At 47.3% G+C, this 23249-nt stretch overlaps 1 protein-coding gene across 2 annotated transcripts; it reads left to right on the forward strand.

Moving 5' to 3' along the window:
* Positions 1-1765: 1765 nt before the first annotated feature.
* Positions 1766-22323, forward strand: LOC128341642 (zinc finger protein 586-like). Of its 2 annotated transcripts, none has more exons than XM_053288030.1 (6): positions 1766-1897; positions 3899-4457; positions 15031-15154; positions 16090-16172; positions 17570-17696; positions 18410-22323. In XM_053288030.1, exons 2-6 carry the CDS (start codon positions 4053-4055, stop codon positions 19402-19404), a joined length of 1734 nt encoding a protein of 577 aa, XP_053144005.1. In that variant the 5' UTR covers positions 1766-1897; positions 3899-4052; the 3' UTR covers positions 19405-22323. The 2 variants fall into 2 exon arrangements, with proteins under 2 accessions (XP_053144005.1, XP_053144007.1); XM_053288032.1 differs by having other exon boundaries at positions 1835-1914.
* Positions 22324-23249: the final 926 nt, after the last annotated feature.

Here is a 23249-nt window from a genome sequence, read left to right on the forward strand (position 1 = left end):
GATTCACACACACACACACACACACACACACACACACACACAAAAGGCAGGTGGTGACAGTTGGGACCGAGAGGAGAGAGAGTTGGTGAGGGAGAGACTGGTAGGGACTGGAGGAAGAGCTCCAAGTGAGAGCTCCTGTATGACACTGAGCAAGGGGTTGGTTCAGGCTGCTTGGGAGATGGGGGGGAATCTTGGTGGATTATTGATCAGAGACCGTAGGAGGCCAGTGGTGAACTGGAGCAGTACTGTGGGTTTGGAGTTTAAAGCCTGAGTGGGATTCTTACGAGAGGAGAGTGTCCAAGGGCAGAAATCCATATTATACCAATGAGGAGTCTGGGTGTCCACTGCAAGATTGACCCATAAAATAACATACCCCTGCCCTAAGTCATTTGGCAAACTTAAGGGTTGTATTTTTTGATTTGATTTGATTTGATTTATATACCGCCCTTCCAAAAATGGCTGATAAGAAGGTTAAAACTCTATGTTGTGTTTAACAGCTGAGTGAAACAGAAACATAGTAATGAAGTTTATGTGCCCTGCTTAGCAGAGATTCTGTTTCCACCTTATGTAAGTAATAAGCTTATTCATATTTGTTTTACACTTTGTTTCTTTATATGCAACATTTATCCCTATCCTGCACTTGCAAGGCAACATGGCTAAGGAGATATATTCACTGAGGGCTGGGTAACGAACATTATCATTGGGTGGCAGAGTAAGAGAGTAAAAACCTAATACCGTGAGTGTGATAATTCAACTGGCATAAAACAAAACACATCCCTGAATTTGAGGTGGCCTCAGGTAGAGTCCTGACACCCCTAAACCATCTTTCTAACAAAGCTCAGGGCCATTTGTTCAATTTGGTTCCATTTTAGTTACACCCCTGGAGCAGGGGGATGTCCATCTAGCCCCAACACTAGATAATTAGCGGTTGCACTAGCAGTGCTCCATAAACAATGCACATCATGTCAGCCATTAGAATTAGCATTTTATTATCAGAACACTTAAAAAAAAAGCCACATCCTTCTCTTGGTATTCTTTTTCTTTCTTTCGCAATATTATTCCGCAGACATATTATACCTATGCTTGATGCTCATGGGAAATTTATCATGCAGCCACAAAGGTGATGATTGTAATAATGCTCAATGCGAGCCCCCCCCCCCCCACAGACACATCATGTGCCCATGCCTCTTTCCCTACTTCTGAAAGAAAACAAAACTTTAGCCTTCTCATGGACCCTCCAGGTCTTCCTTGTCCTTCAAGCGGGGCTCCCTGAAGGAGCTGGGAGGTAAGGGTGGGGTGGCTCCAGTGGGGGTGAGGGTGTGGGGCAAGTAGTGCCCCCTCAGACAGGTAGCCTGCCACCTGCCCCGCTCCCCCTTACTGTTTTAGAAATCTAACAGGCTGGACACAGCTGAGCTCGCACACCCATCAATGCATTTTGCCCCTTACGTCTGCCCCCCGCCCCGTTTTATTCCCCTGGTGGTCCCGTCCCCCCCCCCCCACTGCTGGGAGGAATTGGGAACCTTTCCTGTGCAGCTGCTGCCCTTCTGCTGGGGGAAGCGGGCGTCAACTCCCCTCGTGCTTCTGGGGAGAGAGGCAGCAAAGGCCGCGAGGAATTGTAAGCCAAGCACTGGGCTAGCGGGTGTGTCGGGAAGGACCCCCCCCACACACACACACATTTTGTCCCCGACTTTTCGCTCGCCGCAGCCTCAACCTCTCTCCATCGCTGCGCTCTCAGTTCGGCGGAGAGAGGAGGCAAGCGGAGGGTTAAAGGGAGAGAGCGGAAAATCCTAGAGAGGAGCGGAACTCTGCACTGGAGCACTTCCTCGACTGCCGTCCCCCCCCCTCCCCCAAGTCTTTGATTTCTCTACCTGCAGTAGCGGCTCCATCTAAGGATCTGGTGAGTGCAAAGTGCAGGTGCGGTGATCCAGAAACGGGAAGGCGGGGGTGGGAAGCTGGCTTGCCCAGCCCCTAGGGAGGCAGGCAGAGACTCAAAGGGCGGCTTCGCAATGGGAAGTTCACAGGTAACGGGGCTGCTCTTCTGGGTGTCCCTCAGTGGAGGGCTGTCAGGGATTCCCTTCAGAGGTTTCTGCAGGATATGTTCTGCCATTTTCATTATTAGGCATTGTCCAAGCTATAAGGATGACCATCCGTCACTGTAACCCATCCCTCATCAGGAGACAGGGTTTCCTTAGACGTCTGTGAGACTACACAGCTCTTTGTTGGAGAAATTTCTAGTATTTCCTCATATCCAGTCCCTCTCTATTCCCTCCTGAAATTGATACAACGCACCTCTGACCAGATCTAGAGCAAAGGGGCTTCCTTTCAGGGGCATATACTTCGCAATTTCCCGGTGGTGGTGGGAGCACGGGGTACATGGCACGAGATGTCTTGTGGTAGCAAGCATGAATTCTCTCCTTGCTAAGCAGGGTCCACTCCACTCCTGGTTTGAATTTGAAATGAGAGACTACATGTGAGCATGGTAAGATTTCCCTTTGGGGATGGGGTCGCTCTGGGCAGAACACCTGCATGCATAGAGCACCACCAGCTTTTCTCCTTGTTATACTATTTCTAATCAGATCATTATAGAGAGAAAGGGCCCCGAGAGACAGCTGTGCCTCCTAAGAACTTGCTGAGTTGCTACAAAGATGAAGCAAGACTGACTGTGTTGTTCAACTGACTGATGAACTTGAGCATGAGAGCTTGCTGATTCTACTTGGCAGGGTGGGGGGGATTGCCTTCCCCAGGAAATCTGGAGGAGGGCTTGAGCCCCACTGTCCTCACCTGGCTGCCCGCCGAGGGTATTGCTCCCTCTGGGAAATCCCAGAGGGGGCTTGAGCCCCGCCACCCCTATGAAATTTACACCCCTGCTTCCTTTCATAAAAGGAAACTCCACCATTCTTCTTTTCTACCCCACATATAGCAAAGCTCCCTACAGAAGCTTTGCCTTCCTGTTAGAATTGCTGTTCCTTGGGCTGCCTGAAATTGGCATCAGTTAATCATACAATGTCCAATCTTCACTAGAACTGCAGCACTTATTCGCATGGAAAAGCCCAAGGCCTGGTTGACAAATAAGAATGGCAGCCATACTCAAAATCATCAGAGAAGCCCAAGTCTGATTTATGACAACATTGTACCACTACTACTAAGGCCTCTTCTTCACCCATTTTTTCTAACTCGTTTCACAGGAGCTTCTGTCTCGGAACCTGATGAACTCGTGCTTCTGTTTTGGGGGGTAGTAGCTGGAGGCTCTCTGGCTTCAGTTTCCATAGCAGAAGCAGGATTGATGTTACAACACCCAAAATTGCATTCTAGTTCATCATACTGCTTTGCTGGGAAGGTGGTTTCAGAATCCGGAACCTGGCTTGCCGTATACTGAGTCAGATCGTTGGTCCATCTAGCTCAGTATTATTGCCTACACAGACTGGACACAGCGTCTCCAAGCTTACAAGCTGGCGTCTCCCTTAGCCCTATATTGGAGATGCCAAGGAGGGAACTTTAACCTTCTGATTCTTTCCCCAGAGCGGCTCCATCTCCTAAGGGGAATATCTTAAAGTGCTCCTATGTAGTCTCCCATAAAATTACAAACCAGTGTGGACCCTGCTTAGCAAAGGCTACGACAAGACCAGCTCTCTTCCCCCTGTGGGTCATGATGGTGAGTGCTTCCGTGGTCAACAGACTTAAGCACCTGATCTGCCAATCAAAGAAGCACCCACCATCACACTTACAACCTTTGCCACTTCAGACAAAGCCTGTAAGCATGACTGAGCCACAGATGAATTATCCTACTCACCCACCACCACCTGTCTGTGGTTTCTCCATGACTTACTTACAGGGAGAAGCCTCTGTAGCTAGCTATAACAATCCACTGCTCTTGTAAAACCTGGTTTGTTATATTCAGCTGTATTACAGAACACAATAGTGGAGGAAGAAGGATCACCGGACTTTAGCCCCGCCTTTCTGAATTACCAGCTGTTCCTCTAAAAGAGAAACTGACTGAAGAACAAGGAGATCTTTGGATATTACTGGAAACTGTCTTGGAATAGAGAACAAAGATGATAGAAGACGACCCAGCTAACCCCAGAGCAGTTAAAGAGCATGAGTCTAGAAGCACTGAGGAATTCTGGGAAAGGACTGAGCAGAAGATTCCAGGAGAGGACACCACCAGTTCTAAAGTAGAGCGCCAGCACTTCAGGCAGTTCTGCTATCGGGAGGCGGAGGGACCCCGAGAGGTTTGCAGCCGACTCCACAGCCTTTGTCGTCAGTGGCTAAAGCCAGAGACACACACAAAAGCTCAGATGCTGGACCTGGTGATCCTGGAGCAGTTCCTAAGTGTCCTGCCCCCAGAGATGGAGAGCTGGGTGAGAGAATGTGAAGCGGAAACCAGTTCCCAGGCGGTAGCCCTGGCAGAAGGTTTCCTCCTGAGCCAAGCAGAGGACAGGAGTCGAGAAGAGGAGCAGGTGAGAACATCTCTTTCATCCTGGTAGCAATCAGGGCCTAAAAATGTAAGCAAGATTATCCTAGATATCCTAACTGGTAACTCAATTTTGGGTAGAGGAGACCATTCCAGGAAGGGCTATCCCAAGTTCCTTCCTTTTGACTGTGCCATTTATTGTTCGATTTATATACTACCTTTCATAAAATGTATCCCAAGGCGGTTTACAAAAGTTAATAATAAAATTATTATTATTATTTATTCAATTTCTATACCACCCTTCCAAAAATGGCTCAGGATGGTTTACACAGAGAAATAATAAATAAATAAGATGGATGGATCCCTGTCCCCAAAGGGCTCACAATCTAAAAGAAACATAAGATAGACACCAGCAACAGTCACTGGAGGTACTGTGCTGGGGGTGGATAGAACCATTCCCCCCCTCCCCGCTAAATAAAGACAATCACCACATTAAAAGGTGCCTCTTTGCCAAGTTTAATCACATTAAAATATTAAAATCAATTAAGACCATTAAAATATAAAAACACCAAAAAGCAACTGTAAAAACAAAACACAGCAGCCAGAAAGAAGAGACTGGCAAACCCCTAAGGGGTAAAAGCTTGAACAAATAGAAGTGTGTCCAGTTGTCTTTTTTTTAAATGGCCACAAAATGCCAGAGAATAGACACCCACCAGGACGGCATTCCAGAGCCTGGGGGCAACAACAGAGAAGGCCCTGTCTTGCATGCACAATAATCGAACCTCCCTCAGTTTGGGCAAAAGAAGCAGAGCCCCCTCCGAGGACCTTGTTGGATAGGCAGAAACCTTTGGGAGCAGGCGGTCCTTCAGGGCCCAAACCATTAAGGGCTTTAAAGGTAATAACCAGCACCTTGAATTGGATCTGGAAACAAACTGGTAGCCAGTGCCACTCTTGCAAAACAGGTGTAATATGTTCTGAAAGTGGAGTTTTAATTTATTATTTATTTATTTATTTATTTATTTATTTATTTATTTATTATTAAAACTTTTATACCGCCCTTCCAAAAGGCTCAGGGTGGTTTACATTAAATCACCATTAAAATCAGTTAATAATTAAAACAAAAATTATAAAGCATAAAACAATGATTAACAATTAAAAACATCATAAAACAACAATTAAATAATCAGAACAATTTAAAAACAAGTTTTAAAAAGCTGAGAAAGCCTGGTTGAAGAGATGTGTTTTCAGGTGTTTTCTGAAAATTGCCAGAGAAGGGGAGGATCGTATCTCAGCAGGGAGTGCATTCCACAATCTCGGGGCAGCAGCCAAGAAGGCCCGTCTCTGTGTAGCCACCAAATGAGTTGGTGGCAACTGGAGACGGACCTCCTCAAGTGACCTCAGCGGCCGGTGGGGCTCATAGCGAAGAAGACGCTCTCTTAAATACCCAGGGCCTAAGCCGTTTAGGGCTTTATAAGTTATAACTGGCACTTTGTATTTTGCCCGGAAACCTATTGGCAGCCAGTGTAACTCCATCAACAAAGGAGTAATGTGGTCTCTCCGAGATGACCCAGAGACCAACCTGGCTGCTGCATTCTGAACCAACTGAAGTTTCCGGACTACGTACAAAGGCAGCCCCACGTAGAGCGCATTACAGAAGTCCAGTCTGGAGGTTACCAACAAATGTACCACTGTTTTGAGGTCACTGATCTCGAGAAACGGGCACAGCTGACGTATCAGCCGGAGCTGATAGAAGGCACCTCTGGCCACCGCCTCAACCTGAGAAACCAAGGAGAGACGTTGATCCAGAAGTACTCCCAGACTGCGAATCTGTTCCTTTTGGGGAAGTGTGACCCTGTCTAGAACAGGCAGATCAAAATCATCTCTAGAGTTCTGACCCCGCACAATAAGTACCTCCGTCTTAGCTGGATTCAGTTCCAGTTTATTCTCCCTCATCCAGCCCATTACTGCTTCCAGGCAGGCATTTAGGGAGGATATGCCAACTCCTGAAGAAGTTGACATGGAGAAGTAGATCTGGGTGTCATCAGCATACTGGTAACACCCAGCTCCAAATCCCCTGATGATCTCTCCCAGCGGTTTCATGTAGATGTTAAAAAGCATTGGAGAGAGTATGGAGCCTTGAGGGACACCATAAGCTCAGATTTTGAAGAGCAACAATCTCCAATCAACACCATCTGGAATCTGTCCGAGAGGTAGGAGCGGAACCACTGTAAAACAGTGCCTCCCATCCCCAACCCCCTCAGACATTCCAGAAGGATACTATAGTCGATAGTATCGAAAGCCGCCGAGAGATCCAAGAGGACCAACAGAGTCACACTTCCTCTGTCAAATGCCAATTGGAGATCATCCATCAGGCCGACCAAGGCAGTCTCCACCACATAGCCCGCCCGAAAACCAGTTTGAAATGGGTCTAGATAATCAGTTTCCTCCAAGACCGCCTGGAGCTGAGAGGCCACCACCCTTTCAGTTACCTTGCCCAGCCCTGGGAGATTGGAAACTGGCCTATAATTGCTCAACTCTGAGGGATCTAACGCAGGCTTCTTTAGAAGAGGTCTAATAATTGCCTCCTTAAGACAAGGAGGCATCCTGCCCTCCCTCAGAGAAGCATTTATGATTTCTACCAGGCCGCCTACAACAGCCTCCCTGCTAGATAGAACAAGCCATGTTGGACAAGGGTCAAGAGGACAAGTGGTAGGCCTCACCGCTCCAAGCAGCTTGTCCACATCATCAGGAGTCACAAACTGAAATTGATCCAGTCGAATAAGAGGAGTTGTCGGACACCTCCAGTTCAGACATCAAATTAATTGTGGAGTCTCCATCTAGGTCGGCCTGAATCCGAGAGATTTTTTCTGCGAAAAATTCATTAAACACACCACAGCGGGTAACTGATTATTCCAAATTCTGGTTCAAGGGAGAGGGAGCAGATACTAGTCCCCTCACAACCCTGAACAACTCCGCCGGATGTGAACTCACAGAGGCAATACGGGCAGAAAAGAACCGCTTCTTTGCTGCACGTATCACCTGAGCATAGATCTTTAAATGTGCTCCATGTCGTAATCTGTCGGATTCGAGTCGAGTTTTGCTCCACTTGCGCTCCAGTCGCCTACCTTGCCGCTTCAGCCCCCGTAGATCTTCCGTATACCAAGGGGCCAATTTTGAAGCAGGTCGGAGGGGACCCTTAGGAGCAATCGTGTCTACTGCCCTGGTGAGCAAGTTGTTCCAGTTCTCAACCAGGGCATCAACAGGATCACCAGCAGAGCCAACATTAAATCCCTCCAAGGCTTCTTGGAATCTTACCGGATCCAGTAACCTCTTCGGGCGGACCATTCTAATAGGCCCCTCGCCCCTGCGAAGGTGGAAAGCGGTTGTAAGTCCAACCTTAACCAAATGGTTGTAAGTCCAACCTTAACCGGAGGCTTATGGATCCGCTTGGATTTCAGACGGCCCTCGGGGAGTTTCCAGTGTCCAGAGCTGGTGACCCTGTTGAGGCCTTGGTTGATCTCTGGAATGGAGAGATGGCCCGGGCTGTTGACACGGTTGCTCCTTAACGCCCTCTCCGGCTTGGTGAAGCCCGTTCAGCTCCTTGGTTTTCTTCGGAGCTTAGGGCAATGAAGCAACTCTGGTGACGGCTGGAGCGACGCTGGAGGAAGAGTCGTCACGAATCCGACCGAACACGGGCTAGAGCCCATTTTAGGGACTACTCTGTGGCAGTGGGGGCGGCGAAGAAATGCTTTTTCTCCACCTCCATTGCGTCTGCTCAGTGCAGACAAACAGAGATGTTTCGTGTGGTGAAAACCTTGCTCCACACATCCCCCCAGACAATGGGGGAGGAGCCATCTACAGCTCTTTGTGATCGGTTTGCCTGTCGCTTTGCAGATAAAGTCGCTTTGCAGATAAAGTCGCTTGCATCCGTGCTGACCTGGACTCCAGAGTTTTGGCAGTTCCGGCAGACGTGCCTTTGGTACCATCTGGTCCCGTTGTGTTGGATTCTTTTCGGTTGGTGCGGCCTGAGGATGTGGACAAGATCCTGGGCAGTGTGCGGGCGACTTCGTGTGCTCTTGACCCTTGCCCTTCATGGCTAATAAAAGCTGCCAGGGAGGGGACAGGCAGATGGCTGGAGGTGATCGTTAATGCTTCATTAAGGGAGGGCAGGATGCCATCGTGCCTTAAGGAGGCGGTGGTAAGACCTCTATTAAAAAAGCCCTCCCTTGATCCCTCCAGCCTGGACAACTATAGACCTGTGTCTAACCTCCCCTTTTTGGGCAAGGTGATAGAGCGTGTGGTGGCGTCCCAGCTGCAGAGGGTCTTGGATGATACGGATTATCTGGACCCTTTTCAATCTGGCTTCCGCCCCGGGTATGGGACTGAGACTGCCTTGGTCGCTCTAGTGGATGACCTACGCCGGGAACTAGACAGGGGGAGTGCGTCCCTGTTGGTTCTGCTGGACCTCTCGGCGGCGTTCGATACCATCGACCATGGTATCCTTCTGGGCCGCCTCTTGAGTATGGAAATCGGAGGCACTGCGTTGTAGTGGTTTTGGTCCTTTCTTGAGGGGAGGGTTCAGAAGGTGGTGCTGGGGGACTGCTGCTCGGCCCCATGGCCGTTGGCCTGTGGGGTCCCGCAGGGATCGGTCTTGTCCCCCATGCTGTTTAACATCTACATGAAGCCGCTGGGAGAGGTCATCCGGAGATTTGGACTGAGTTGTCAGCAATATGCGGATGACACTCAGCTCTATCTCTCCTTGTCATCTGATCCTAGGGAGGCGGTGGATGTCCTTAATCAGGGGCTGGAGGCCGTGATGGGTTGGATGTGGGCTAACAAACTGAAATTGAATCCGGATAAGACGGAGGTACTGTTGGTCAGTAGGAGAGCCAATCGGGATGAGGAGATTTTACCGGTTCTGGATGGGGTTGCACTCCCCTTGAAGGAGCAAGTACGCAGCTTGGGGGTACTACTGGACCCGGCTCTGCTTTTGGAAGCTCAGGTGGAGGCGGTGGCCAGGGGTGCCTTTGCACGGTTTCAGCTGGTACGCCAGCTGCGTCCCTTTCTCGAGAAGGCAGATCTGGCCACGGTTACCCACGCCTTAGTCACGTCGCGGCTGGATTACTGTAATGCGCTCTACGTGGGGCTGCCCTTGAAGAATATCCAGAAACTGCAGCTAGTGCAAAACGCGGCAGTGAGGGTTTTATCCAGAGCTGCCCGTTGGGAACATATCACCCCCATTTTGAAAGAGCTGCACTGGCTGCCGGTTCGTTTCCGGGTCCAATTCAAGGTGCTGGTTTTGACCTTTAAAGCCCTAAACGGATTGGGCCAGGGGTATTTGAGGGACCGCCTACTCCCAAGGGTTGCTGCCCGCTTGACAAGGACATCTGAGGGGGTCCTGCTCCGGGTGCCGACAATGAGGGAGGCCCGGCTGTCGTGCACTCGGGACAGGGCCTTCTCTGTTGCTGCCCCCAGACTCTGGAATGCTCTCCCAGTGGCCATTCATTCCTTGGACTCCATCACGGCTTTTAGAAAGCTTTTAAAGACTTGGCTTTTTACCCAGGCTTTTACATGATCGTTTTCTACTGCGACTTCTCTGTGTTTTTATTTGTTGTATTTGTTGTATTGTTTTTATGCCTGTTTTTATGTTTTTATACTTTTAACATGTTTTTATTGTCTTTTTATTGTATGTTTTTAACTTTTGTAAACCGCCTTGGGGTTATCTTTTTAACGAAAGGCGGTATATAAATGCAAAAATAAATAAATAAATAAAATGATGGTCCGTCCATGACAACGGGGAGATCGTAGGAGTTCCCACCCACGGAACACCACAGTGATCAGAATAAAAGACCAAATCAAGCGTATGACCTGCAATATGCGTCGATCCAGAGACCGCTTGGGATAGGCCCATAGTCGTTTTGGCCGCTATGAACTCCTGAGCTACCCTGGACAAATTGGTCCCAAAATGAACATTGAAGTCCCCCAGCACCAAAAGTTTGGGAGACTCCAACGCGAGTTCCACGACCAAGTCCATGAGCTCAGTAAGGGATTCTGCTGGGCAGCGGGGCGATCGGTACACCAACAGAAGTCCCAATCTATCCCTGGTCCCTAAACTCAAGTACACACATTTGATATGGTCTGATACCCTAACAGGGACTCTGGTAATGGAGATGTTATCCTTATAGACCACAGCCACTCCACCACCCCGCCCACATCCCCTCACCTGCTCCTCTACAGAATATCCTGGCGGGAGAAATTGGGACCAAACTGGAGCACTAGCCTCCCCCAACCAAGTCTCAGTAATACACATCAGGTTGGCCCCTTCATCCATGATCAAATCATGGATGAGTTCTGATTTATTTTGGACCGACCTGGCATTGCAGAGGAGCAAGGTAAGGTTACGTGGGATGTTGGCAGTGCTCCCCGAGGTCAAAGAGCTGGCAGGACAGCCGAAAAGGGGGACAGCTATTAGATTTCTGACCACCCTTCCCCTGGAGCAGCCTGCTGACCTGCCAGCGTTTCTTCTTCTATTACCCAACACCACTGGAATAGCTGCCCCACCTTCAACGAAGGCACTCCCTGGCTCCCCATCTCCAGACAAACCCACACACATTACAACTTCAACCCAACCTCAGCACAACTTAAAACTGATTGAACAGAAGCCCCACTATTGAATGCCTCCCTCTATACAAATGGTTGGACAAAGTGTCCAGCCCTCGCCCTCGTTTCTCCCCCGAAGTGGCTCCCCCAAAGGGGCAACCCCCTTTGGTGTCACCCCTTCAGTGGCGACCCCGCCGGTGGCGGGCCTGCCGGCACTGGCAGTCTTCCTATATAGGGTGAGCAATAAGCTCAGCAGGTGGAACCAGGAAAAACTGCCCCATCACCCTTACAGCCCCAGTCCTGCAAAGCCTCTCCGCAAGCAGTCCTGGGTTCCAGATAGAACCCTAGCTGCTGCATTCTACACCAACTGAAGTTTCTGAATATTCTTCCAAGGGAAACCCCATATAAAGTGTGTTGCAGTAACCCAGGTTCGACGTGACTAAGGCACACGTGACTGTGGCCAGGTATCTCTTCTTGAGAAAGGTACTATCAGGAACCCACTCTAAGTCCAGGGATGTAATTTGTTTTATATGATTTTTTAAATATCAATTGTGCCACCACATTCATGGAATTTAATAGGTTATTACTTAAGAACATAAGAACAGCCCTGCTGGATCAGGCCCAAGGCCCATCTAGTCCAGCATCCCGTTTTGCACAGTGGCCCACCAGATGCCGCTGGAAGCCACAGGCAGGAGTTGAGGGTGTGCCCTCTCTCCTGCTGTTACTCCCCCACAACTGGTATTCAGAGGCACCCTGCCTTTGAGGCTGGAGGTGGCCTGTAGCCCTCTGACTAGTAGCCATTGATAGACCTCTCCTCCATGAAGTTATCCATTCCAAACCCCTCTTAAAGCCATCCAGGTTGTTGGCTGTCACCACATCTCGTGGCAGAGAATTCCACAAGCTGATTATGTGTTGTGTGAAAAAGTACTTCCGTTTGCTGGTCCTAGATTTCCTTGCAATCAGTTTCATGGGATGATCCCTGGTTCTAGTGTTATGGGAGAGGGAAAAGAATTTCTCTCTATCCACTTTCTCCACCCTATGCATGATTTTATAAACCTCTATAATGTCTCCCCGCAGTTGTCTTTTTTCTAAACTAAATAGCCCCAGGTGTTGTAGCCTAGCCTCATAAGAAAGGTGCTCTAGGCCCTTGATCATCTTGGTTGCCCTCTTCTGCACGTTTTCCAGTTCTACAATGTCCTTTTTTAGATGTGGTGACCAGAATTATACGCAGTACTCCAGGTGTGGCTGCACCATAGTTTTGTATAATGGCATTATAATATTAGCAGTTTTATTTTCAATCCCCTTCCTAATGATCCCTAGCATGGAATTGGCCTTTTTAACAGCTGCCACACACTGAGTTGACACTTTCAACGAGCTGTCCACCACAACCCCAAGATCCCTCTCCTGGTCAGTCACCGACAGCTCGGATCCCATCAGCATGTACTTGACATTCGGGTTCTTCATCCCAATGTGCATCACTTTACACTTGCCAACACTGAACCACATTTGCCACTTTGTCGCCCACTCACCCAGTTTGGAGAGATCCTTTTGGAGCTCTTCACAATCAGTTATGGATTTCACTATCTGAAAGAGTTTGGTATCATCTGCAAATTTGGCCACCTCACTGCTTACCCCTACTTCTAGACCATTTATGAATAAATTAAAAAGCACTGGTCCCAGTACAGATCCCTGGGGGACCCCACTTCTTACTTCCCTCCATTGCGAAAACTCTCCATTTATACCTACCCTCTGTTTTCTGTCTTTCAACCAGTTAGCAATCCAAACATGTACTTGTCCCTTTATCCCATGACCGCTAAGTTTCCTCAGGAGTAATTGATGAGGAACTTTGTCAAAAGCTTTTTGGAAGTCCAGGTATACTATGTCAACTGGATCACCTTGATCCACACACTTGTTGACACTCTCAAAGAACTCCAAAAGGTTGGTGAGGCAAGATTTACCTTTGCGGAACCCATGCTGGTTCACTCCCAGCAGGGCCTGTTCTTCTATGTGCTTTAAAAAATTTTCCTTGAGGATGCTTTCCATCAATTGGCCTGGAACTGATGTTAAGCTGACCGGCCTGTAATTTCCCGGATCACCCCTGGATCCCTTCTTGAAAATCGGTGTTGCATTTGCTACTCTCCAGTCCTCTGGTACAGAACCTGATTGCAGGGATAAGTTATATATTTTAGCAAGGAGGTCAGCAATTCCGCATTTGAGTTCTTTGAGGACTCTTGGATGGACGCCATCCAGCCCTGGTGATTTGTTAGTTTTCAGTTTTCCCAGACAATTTAGAACATCATCTCTCGTTACTTCTATCTGGCTCAGTTCTTTAGCTGCCATCCCCGAAAAGCCTGGTTCAGGAACAGGTATATACTCAGTATCCTCTGCCGTGAAGACGGACGCAAAGAACTCATTTAGCTTCTCTGCAACCTCCATATCCTCCTTAATAATCCCTTTCACTCCCTCATTGTCTAATGGTCCAACTGCCTCCCTGGCAGGTTTCCTGCTTCTGATGTATTTAAAGAAGTTTTTGTTATTCTCCTTGATGCTTTTAGCTAAATGTTCCTCAAACTCTCTTTTCGCCTCCCTTATTGTTGCCTTGCATTTCTTTTGCCAGAGTTCCTTTCTCTTCTCTTCATTTGGACAGGCCTTCCAATTTTGGAAGGAAGTCTTCTTCCCTTTTATGGCTTCCTTGACAGTACCCGTTAGCCATGCTGGCATCTTCTTGGACTTAGTGGTACCTTTCCTCTTTTTGGGTATACAATCTAACTGGGTATACAAATCTAACTTCTTTTGCTGCCACCATATGAATCTGCTTATTACCCTGTTCTCAGTAAATTACTTCTTAGTCACATAGCCTCGCAAACACAGGATAGGTATATATGTCCAATGCATATAGGGAGACAAAAAATAAAGTATAAAACAAATAAGAAGAAGTTTATTATTTACTTAAGATGGAAATAAGGATCTCTGCAAAGCAGGGCACAGACTTCATTACAATGCTGCTAAATCAATCAGCTGTTAAACACTAAAGAGAGTGTTCTTTCGGAGTACCATACTTTTGTAGAATAACTTAAGACAGGTGTTTTCTACTGTATTTTGTGAATCTTGGTTTAACAACACAGACCTCTTGTCTGTTTAACCAGGAGTTTTGCCTCTGGGCATCATTCTCTCTCTTAAGATTCCCATGCAGGCTTTTTACTCCAAATCCCAGAGTACTGTTCTAGTGCTCTACTGGCTTATTACAGTCTCTGAACATCAATTAACCAAGAATTCACACAGAATTTGAACCATTTCCCTTGTTCAATCACCACCCACACAGAAACTCTGACTCTTGAGCTCTGCTCTTCTGTCCTACTCCGTCTTCTCCTCTCAAAATTCCATGTGTGGTTGCTATGGCAACTCTTGCGCGCGCTCTCTCTCTCTCTCACTCTGCATGTACATTTCTTCACAGGGACACAGCTGGTACACTAGCCGAAGCTGTGCAAAGGCACCCCGGCCACCGTCTCCACAATCCATAAACAGAGGTGGGTCCAGCAACACCAGTTTTTTCAAGAGTAATACAACCTTACCTCACTGATGCTGGTTTGAAATATGTATCTTTTGCGTTTCCATTAAAAATCCAGGGAGCTGCCAACAAACTATTAAAACAGCTATAAAAATGGACCAGGCAAGTAAAAACACAGCAGTCATAGCTATCTGTGCCACACGTCCAACCATACTTGTATCAACCAGAAATTTGAACGCCTCTCCCAAAGCCCTCTAGAATAAAACTGCCTCTGCCATGTGCCTGAAATCCAAGAGGGATGGGATGGAGTGGATGGAACTCTGGGACTGGAGTTCCAACTTCTCAGTACCATTCCTGAGGAGGACCTGTCCCAGCTGCCTTAGGCAGTGAGGCAACATGGAACAGCGTCCTCAGGGAAGGTCTTAGTGTATTGGTGTGTCCATATGGAGGAAAGCAGGCCTAGATGGAAACCATTTTCTAATCCCTCTCTCCATTCCCTCTGGTCTTTCAGGGACAGAGGCCATCAAAAGCAGACCCTGATTTCTCTGAGGCAGAGAAGGCTCCGTCAGACACCAGACAGAAGCCGATGTTCAGGTGGATCGTGCAGGAGGGTGATGGAATGGCTACCTTGATAAGTAAGAATGAACAAGTAGTGTATTTCAAGTGGATCTCCCTCCCTTCTGAAATCTATGCTCTGCTTCTTCATTCCTCTTGAGACTTGGTGGGCAGAAAAGATTATTTCCACCCTTTTAACCTAATTTAAAAATGAATGTAGCTTCAGCAATTAATGACCTTTGAGATCCAATCCAGCACTTTGGACTGTGCCCAAGATTCAGAGTTGGAAGAGATTTTTCATACACGACGTGTGTGTGTGTGTGTGATAGCTCCTACCAGAGCCAGAGGAGGAGTGGGGAGTTCACTGGGTTGAATCCTTGTTTGTAAGAGATTCACCTATCCTGATTGCCTTTGGGCAGCAGATGATGGTGTTTTTATTCTCACTGGTTTATAATGTTTGTTTGTTTTTACTGTGATTGATTAAACCTGGCTTTTTTACTACATATTTTATTTGTTTATGGTCGGATTCAGAGGAGAGCCACTCGGCGTACACGATGAGAGAGAGAGAGAGAGTGCTCGGGCATGTACCAAGTTCACACCTGCCCTGACATTACAGGAGAATGTCCTGACATGCTCCTAGTGTGTTTTGTTAATCGCATGAGGAGGGTGTGAATCTGGATTGTCCCTTCTACACACACTCCAAAACACAGCTCTGTCCCCCTCATGCTATTAAGGGACACCCCAAGAGCGCATAGGGACATCCTCTTGCTACATCGGGGTAGCGGCGCTCTTGGTGAGTCTCTGACCTCCTTGCATGTCCTGGGCAGAGCTCGTCTGGACTGGTCCTGTTTGGCAATATCACATTGATAAAATTTGATGCTAGCTCTCTGGGAGCATTTGACTGAAAGGCAGGGGTGGAAAATGTTAATAAATAAACAACGGAGACGAAGTTGAGGATGGGCCCCTGACAGCAAACAAGACCCTTTCTGCCCCTTCTTAAAAATCTCTTTTACAGGCGGTGAAATCCCACTGGCTCTTCATTCCCGGCCTGCTCCTTTCTGTGGCAAAGCAGAGACAGCCTCTGTACAGCTGGACCAGGTAAGGGAGGGGTTTTGCAGGAGAAGAGGGGGCCACAGCCTGGGGGTTCCCTGTACATCTCCCTGGGAGAATCTGCCTCTCTCCCTTGGCTTACACTAATATTACTACTTGTTATGTCACACAAGACTAGATTATCATGTCCTGCTATGGAATCCTTGGGCCAAAAGCTAAACTGTAGGTAGGCACTGAAGGAGAGAGACAGAGAGAGAACATTTCTAACAACATTCTTCTCAAATGTTTTCCATTGAAGAGAATCAAAATAAATACTCTGATTAGGGAATTAACAAAATAAGTCATTTAGGTCAGGAAGTTGGTAGAACAGACTCTCCTGCAAGGATAGTTCAGAAAAACAATACATTGAAACAGTGCAATTGAAATGAATGGGGGAAAAACCATTGGGTTCTGGACAGCGGAGCTCCTAAGAGTGCTTGGGATACCTGGGACAGGCAGTCATAAAAAGCAAAGAGGGGAGGAACTTGTGGAAGAGGGTGGTGAGGAAGGAGACCTGTGGGCAAATTGGGTTCCTATAGCTAGCAACAATTTGGGGCAGGTTGTTGTGGGGAAAGCATACCATACGTTTCCTGTCTGCATAGCTTTTCCTGGGCTGGAACGTAGAGGGTGGAGATCTGCTCAGTGATGGAACTCCAAGCAGCTGGGCTGAAGTTTACGATGGGTTAAGAACCCAAATAGTGAAGTCAGCTCTTTAGGAGTCTCAGATCCTTGAAGTCAAGAAACTCTGAAGACACATCCATAGAACACCCTCTCTCTCTCTCTCTCTCTCTCTGGGCTTTTCAATAAGGTAGATAGTCTTTGGGTCCTGGTTCTGCCTGGGAGAACCACAAGTGTATAGTTCAGGCTGAGAAGCTGGATTAATATTTATATACTGCTTTTCAACCAAGCAGTTTGCCTAGAAAAATAAACCATACATACATAAGCTGGCTCCCTGTCCCAATGGGTTCACAGTCCCAGTGTAAATCCAAAGTAGACACCAGCAACAACCACTCAAGAGATGCTGTGCTGCAGCTGGAGAGGGACCTGTGTTCACTCTAACAGGGAAATAAATGTTGCTGACTGTTGTCCCATAATCTCCAAGCAAAAGCCATTGCGGCTGGGGATTCTGGGAGTTGTAGTCAACAACATCTGGGAATCTCTGTTGGAGGGAACACTGATAGGGACCATTCTTCTCCCCCTGCCAAATAGACAAGAACTGCAACTATGGCTCTGCTCCATTAGCTGTCAAAGCTGCACACTCAAAAGGCAAAGGAGGAGGAACCTGAAAAGGCTCCTTCACAGAAGGAGCTTTGCGCCCTGTGGTAGGAGATCTCTCAGCCACCACATCTTAATGTCTTCTTGCATTGTAACATTACCTGGAATGACAAAATGCTTCCTCCTGTCAGGATCTGGCAGACTTTGAGGAGGTGGCTGTGCAGTTCACGGAGGAGGAGTGGGCCTTGCTGGATCCCAACCAAAGGGCTCTGCACAGAGAAGTCATGGAGGAAACCTGCGGACATCTGGCCTCTCTGGGTAAGGCTCCCATTTCCCTTCACTGCTCTTGCTGATCTGAATCAATCAACTGAAGGGTGTCTTTAAGGAGATCTGGTGCTGGTCTGTGTTTCTTGGATGCAGAAGGCCATGTCTGTGAAAGTCAAGAGAACGGTGCAACAGTTCCCTTCAAATTGTGAGGGCTTTTTCATGCCTTGCCTCCTCTGGGTCTGTTATGTGCACATAAGTGGGGGATTTGGTGTCTCAGTGATTTCTGCAAAATATTTTCCCTCTTTGGTCTTTGTGCTTAGTCCAAACATTAAGGATGTTCCCATCCCATCTACGAGGTGGGCAGAGATTTCCTTAGAAATCTGAGGCTGTGTGCCTCCTTGCTGGAGTACTTCCTAATATTTGCTCACATCCAATCCCCTCTCTACCCTCCTCTAATTAGTTGCAGCACAAATGGCTTTGTCTTAAAGGGTATGATAACCCTGTGATAACACACACCCTTTCCTTCCTCTGGGATAACACCACTCTTTATTGAAGATGTGCCTTCCCGTTAGAATAGGAATAGTTGCTCCCACTAATCAGTTAGACCACACACCCGCCCCCCAGGTTGCCAGTTGAAGCCATTTAACAGAGACTTTTCAGTATGTAACAGGTGCTGCTGTTATTCAGACAGCAGTGGGTTTGCTTTCTTGTGTGATTTGAAGCTCCATTTCTGCCTCCTCGGGAGGCCATCTGTCTTTCTGCAGGTCATGGAGGGGAGAGCGAGAAAAAGGATGAGTGGCAGAGATGGGGAATAGAAACAAAACATCAGTGGCTGAGGAGCGCCTCTTCCGATCCCACTGGCTTTTATGAAATGCCAATCCAAAAGGATTGTAAAGGAAAGAGTACATCACCGCCATATGCAGAAATATTAACTAGTAAGTCAAGCCTCAGCACACATCATATAATTTGTACCACTGAGAAAAAATATGAATGCTTAGAGTGCAGAAAGTGCTACAGCTCTAGATCAAATCTCACTATCCATCAAAGAATACACACAGGAGAAAAACCATATCAGTGCTCGGTCTGTGGAAAAAGATTCAGCCAAAATGCAAGCCTTGCTTGCCATCAACGAATCCACACTGGAGAGAAACCGTACACATGCTTAGAATGTGGCCAGACCTTCATCAGCAGAACTCGACTTACTTTACATCAAAGAATACACACAGGAGAAAAACCATATAAGTGTTCAGTATGTGGAAAAAGCTTCAGTGACGGTTCGACCCATATTACTCATCTAAGAATCCACACAGGGGAGAAACCACACCAATGCTCAGAATGTGGAAAGAGCTTCAGTGATAGCTCAAGCCTTGCTTCCCATCTAAGAATCCACACAGGGGAGAAACCATATAAATGTTCAGACTGCGGAAAGAGTTTCAGGATTAGCTCACACCTTACTTCCCATCAAAGAATACACACGGGAGAGAAGCCGTATCAGTGCTCAGAGTGTGGAAAGAGTTTCAGTGATAGTTCAAGCCTTACTTACCATAAACGAATCCACACAGGGGAGAAACCATATCAATGCTCAGTGTGTAAAAAATGCTTCAGGCAGAGCTCAGACCTTAGTTCCCATCAAAGAATCCACACGGGAGAGAAACCATATGAATGTTCAGTGTGTGGAAAGTCCTTCAGGAAGAGCTCCGGCCTTAGTTCCCATCAAAGAATCCACACCGGGGAGAAAGCATTTGAATGTAGAGTGTAGGAACATCTTCATCCTGAGACAAAACCTTAAGTAATATCGAAGAATCCATATGTGAATGACTGCTTTTATACTCACTGATTGGAAGCCCCTTGGCTAAGAAGTTCTCTGAGGGCTGGGGGCAACAGCATTCTTTTGAAAGACTTGTGGCTATGGCTGAAAAATGTCCCTTAGCTTATCAGGGGATCAAGAAGCAGGGGAGTGGTTCCTCAGCAGAGGGCAGCTGGTGGTGGGCGACTTCAATGTTCACTTTGGGACTGAATTGTCAAGAGTAACTCGGGAGTTCATAGTGGCCATGACAACTATGGGTCTTTCCCAAGTTGTCTCAGGTCCGACACATGTTGCTGGTCACATTCTCAATTTGGTATTTTGCTCTGCTAAGGGAGGTGTTCCGTAATTGGGGACTCCTATGATTTCCCTATTGTCATGGATAGACCACCACCTGGTGAAGGTTCAATTTGCAGTCACTAGTCACCTCTGCAGGGTTAAAGGGCCTATTAGGATGGTCCACATGAGGAGGCTATTGGATCCAATAGGATTCCACACAGGAGGGTTTGGAGGGTTTTAATGTTGGCTCTGCTGGTGATCTTGTTGACACCCTAGTGGAAAATTGGAATAATGAACTCACTAGGGTGGTAGACCCGATCACTCCTAAGCATCCTCTCGGACCTGCTTCTAAATTAGCTCCATGGTATACAGAAGAACTACAGGAGCTGAAGCGGCTAGGTAGACTACTAGAGTGCAAATGAAGAAGGACTCAACTCTAATCTGACAGATTGCAGCCCAGAGCATATTGAAGACCTATGCTCTGGCAGTACATGCGGCAAAGAAGCAATTCTTTGCTGCACATAGTGTCCGAAGGTTCGTGTTCAGTGGAATTGTTGAGGGTGGTGAGCAGACTTATATAGTCCCTTTCTGCTCCAGCTTTGGAGACATCAGTCAGCCACTCTTAAGCTTTTAATTAGTTATTTGTGGACAAAATCTCTTGTATTTGAGCCGACTTGGATTCCATTGTTGGTGCAGCGTATTTTGCAGAGGTATCCAGTAAATCCTCTTGTTTGGCTAAACTGAATTAATTTTAGTTTGACTCCTGAGGATGTGAACAAACTGCTTGGAACTTTGCGTCCTGCCACCTGTTCTCTTGACCCTTGTCCAACATGGCTTATTATCAAGCAGGGAGATTGTTGGAGAGGGCTGGTTGAGATCAGAAATGAGGAAAGGTAGGATGCCTCCTTGTTTAAAGGTGGCAATTATTAGACCTCTTTTAATGAAGCCTACACTTGATCCCCCAGAGTTAGACAATTATAGGCCTATCTCCAATCTGCTGTGGTTGGCCAAGGTGGTGGCCTCTCAACTCCAGGCAGTCTTTGATGAAACAGATTATCTAGACCCATTTCAAACTGGATTTCAGGCAGGTTATGGAGTGGAGTCTGCCTTGGTTGGCCTGATGGATGATCTCCCAAGTGAAACTGATGGAGTGTGACTCTGTTGGTCCTTTTTGGATCTCTTGCAGCTTTTGATTCCATTGACCATGGTATCCTTCTGGATTGCCTGGAGAGACTGGGCTTAAGGGGCACTGCTTTGCAGTGGTTCCACTCTTACTTGGAGATTGTTGCTCTATGAAGTGAGAGTTTTTGTATGGTGTCCCTCAGGGCTCCATCTTGCATCTCCAATGCTTTTTAACATCTACATGAAATTGCTGGGATCAGTCATCAGGGGATTTGATGCAGGATGTTATCAGTATGTTCATGATATCCACATATATTTCTCCATGTCGGCTTCAGAAGGCAATGGCATAACTTCCCTAAATGCCTGCCTTGAGGCAGTAATGGGCCGGATGAGGGATAACAAATTGAGACTGAACCCAAACAAGATGGAGGTGCTCATTGTAGGAAGCTGCAGTTCAGGAAATGGGATAGATCTGCCAGTTGTGGATGGTGTTTCACTTCCCCAGAAGGAACAGGTTCGCAGTTTGGAAGTACTTATGGACCCAACACTTTCTTTGATACCTCAGGTGGAGGCAGTGGCCAGGAGCACTGTTCCCTCTAAGGCATGTGCATGTGGGTGTGCTCACAAGTTTTTGGATGTCCTCTCAGTTCATTTTAGATCCCACTCAGGTTGAATCAGGAAGGCCCCATTCTGAATGCAGGTCCGCACACACACTGCCTTGATACTGCTGCCCAGAACAAAACACATTCCGCACAAAGATGGGAAAGATTAGAGGGATCACTGGCCAGAAGTGCTTTCTATCAGCTTCAGCTGATTCACCAACTGCATCCTTTCCTGGAAGTGAGTGACCTTAAGACAGTGCTGCACATTCTGGTAACCTCCAGGTTTGACTATTGCAATGTACTCTACATGGGGCTGCATTTGTACATAGTCCAGAAACTGCAATTGGTGCAAAATGCTGCTGCCAGATTGGTCTCCAGGACATCCCAAAGAGACCATATCAATCTTTTAAAAATAACTACAGTGGCTACCAATAGGTTTCTGGGCAAAACACAGAGTGCTGGTTATTCTCTTTAAAGGCCTTAATGGCTCGGGCCCAGGGTATTTAAGAGAAGCCTTCTTCATTAGGAACCCTGCTGCCTATTAAGATCTTCAGAGGAGGTTCATCTGAGGCTGCCGCCAGCTCCTCTGGTAACGACTCAAAGGAGCCTTCTCTGTAGTTGCCCCAGAGCTGTGGAATGCACTTCCTGCTGAGATTAGAGCTGATCCATCCCTGTCGGGTTTTAGGAAAAGGACATTAAAGACATCTTTTCAGCCCATTTTTTTTAGCTATTTGGTATTTTTATGAGTATTTTAATTGGATATTTTTATGTTAATTATTAAAATTTATTGGTTTGTTCTGTTGTTGTAAACCGCCTAGAGACTTTGGTAATGGGTGGTATACAAATATGTTAAATAAATAAATTGAACCTCTTGGTGTGTGTTTTCTTTTTTCAATATTATTTCTCAAGTGTATGATTACCTGCGCTTGATGCTCAAAGGAGATTTATCTTGAAGCAACAAAGATAGTGGAACATAGGAAACTGCCATATACTGAGTCAGACCATTGGTCCATCTAGCTCAGTATTGTCTTCAAAGACTGGCAGCAGCTTCTCCAAGGTTGCAGGCAGGAATCTCTCTCAGTCCTACTGTATGCTTTGGTAGTTTGTTGGTTCAATAAATAAATCTTGTCCTATAAAAAAAATCTTGTCCTATCTTGGAGAAGCCAGGGAGGAAACCTGAAACCTGCTCTTCCCAGAGCGGCTTCATCCCGAGGGTAATATCTTGCAGTACTCACACATCAAGTCTCAAGTGGTGGCTGTAATAACAGTTAATGGTAGCCTCCTGGCCCATGCCTCTTTCCAGGACTGACTCGCTTCCTACCTCTGAAAGAAAACAAGATTTTAGCCCTTTTGTGGATCCTCCAGCCTCCCCAAACTCCAGGTCTCCTCTTGGCAGGTGATGACCTATTGTTCCCTATTGGCAAGCCTGTAAGTAGTGGCTTCCTTTTGTTTCCTATTAGCATTCCTAGGTTTTCTATTGTTCCCTATTGGCAAGCATGTGTCCCTGTTGGCAGGTGGTTTAGTATCACCCGCTTTGGGGAGACTTTCTCAGAGAAGGCAACTGCAGGGGACGGGAGGGATGCTGAAGGAGGCGGGAGACACCTCGGTTGGTCAAAGATCCCCCACCCCAAGAAAGACCCCCTCACGTCCCTCTCCCTCTTCATACATTCCACCTGCCTCCTCCACCGCCAAACCCCACCCACCCCGCTTTCTGGCTGCCGCCTTCAGCTTCCTCCCCTAAAACCCCGCCAGAGTTTTGGGCGCAGTACCACCTGCTCAACAGCATCGTGTGTGGAG

This window comes from Hemicordylus capensis, chromosome 2, assembly GCF_027244095.1.
Source record: "Hemicordylus capensis ecotype Gifberg chromosome 2, rHemCap1.1.pri, whole genome shotgun sequence".
NCBI lineage: Eukaryota > Metazoa > Chordata > Lepidosauria > Squamata > Cordylidae > Hemicordylus > Hemicordylus capensis.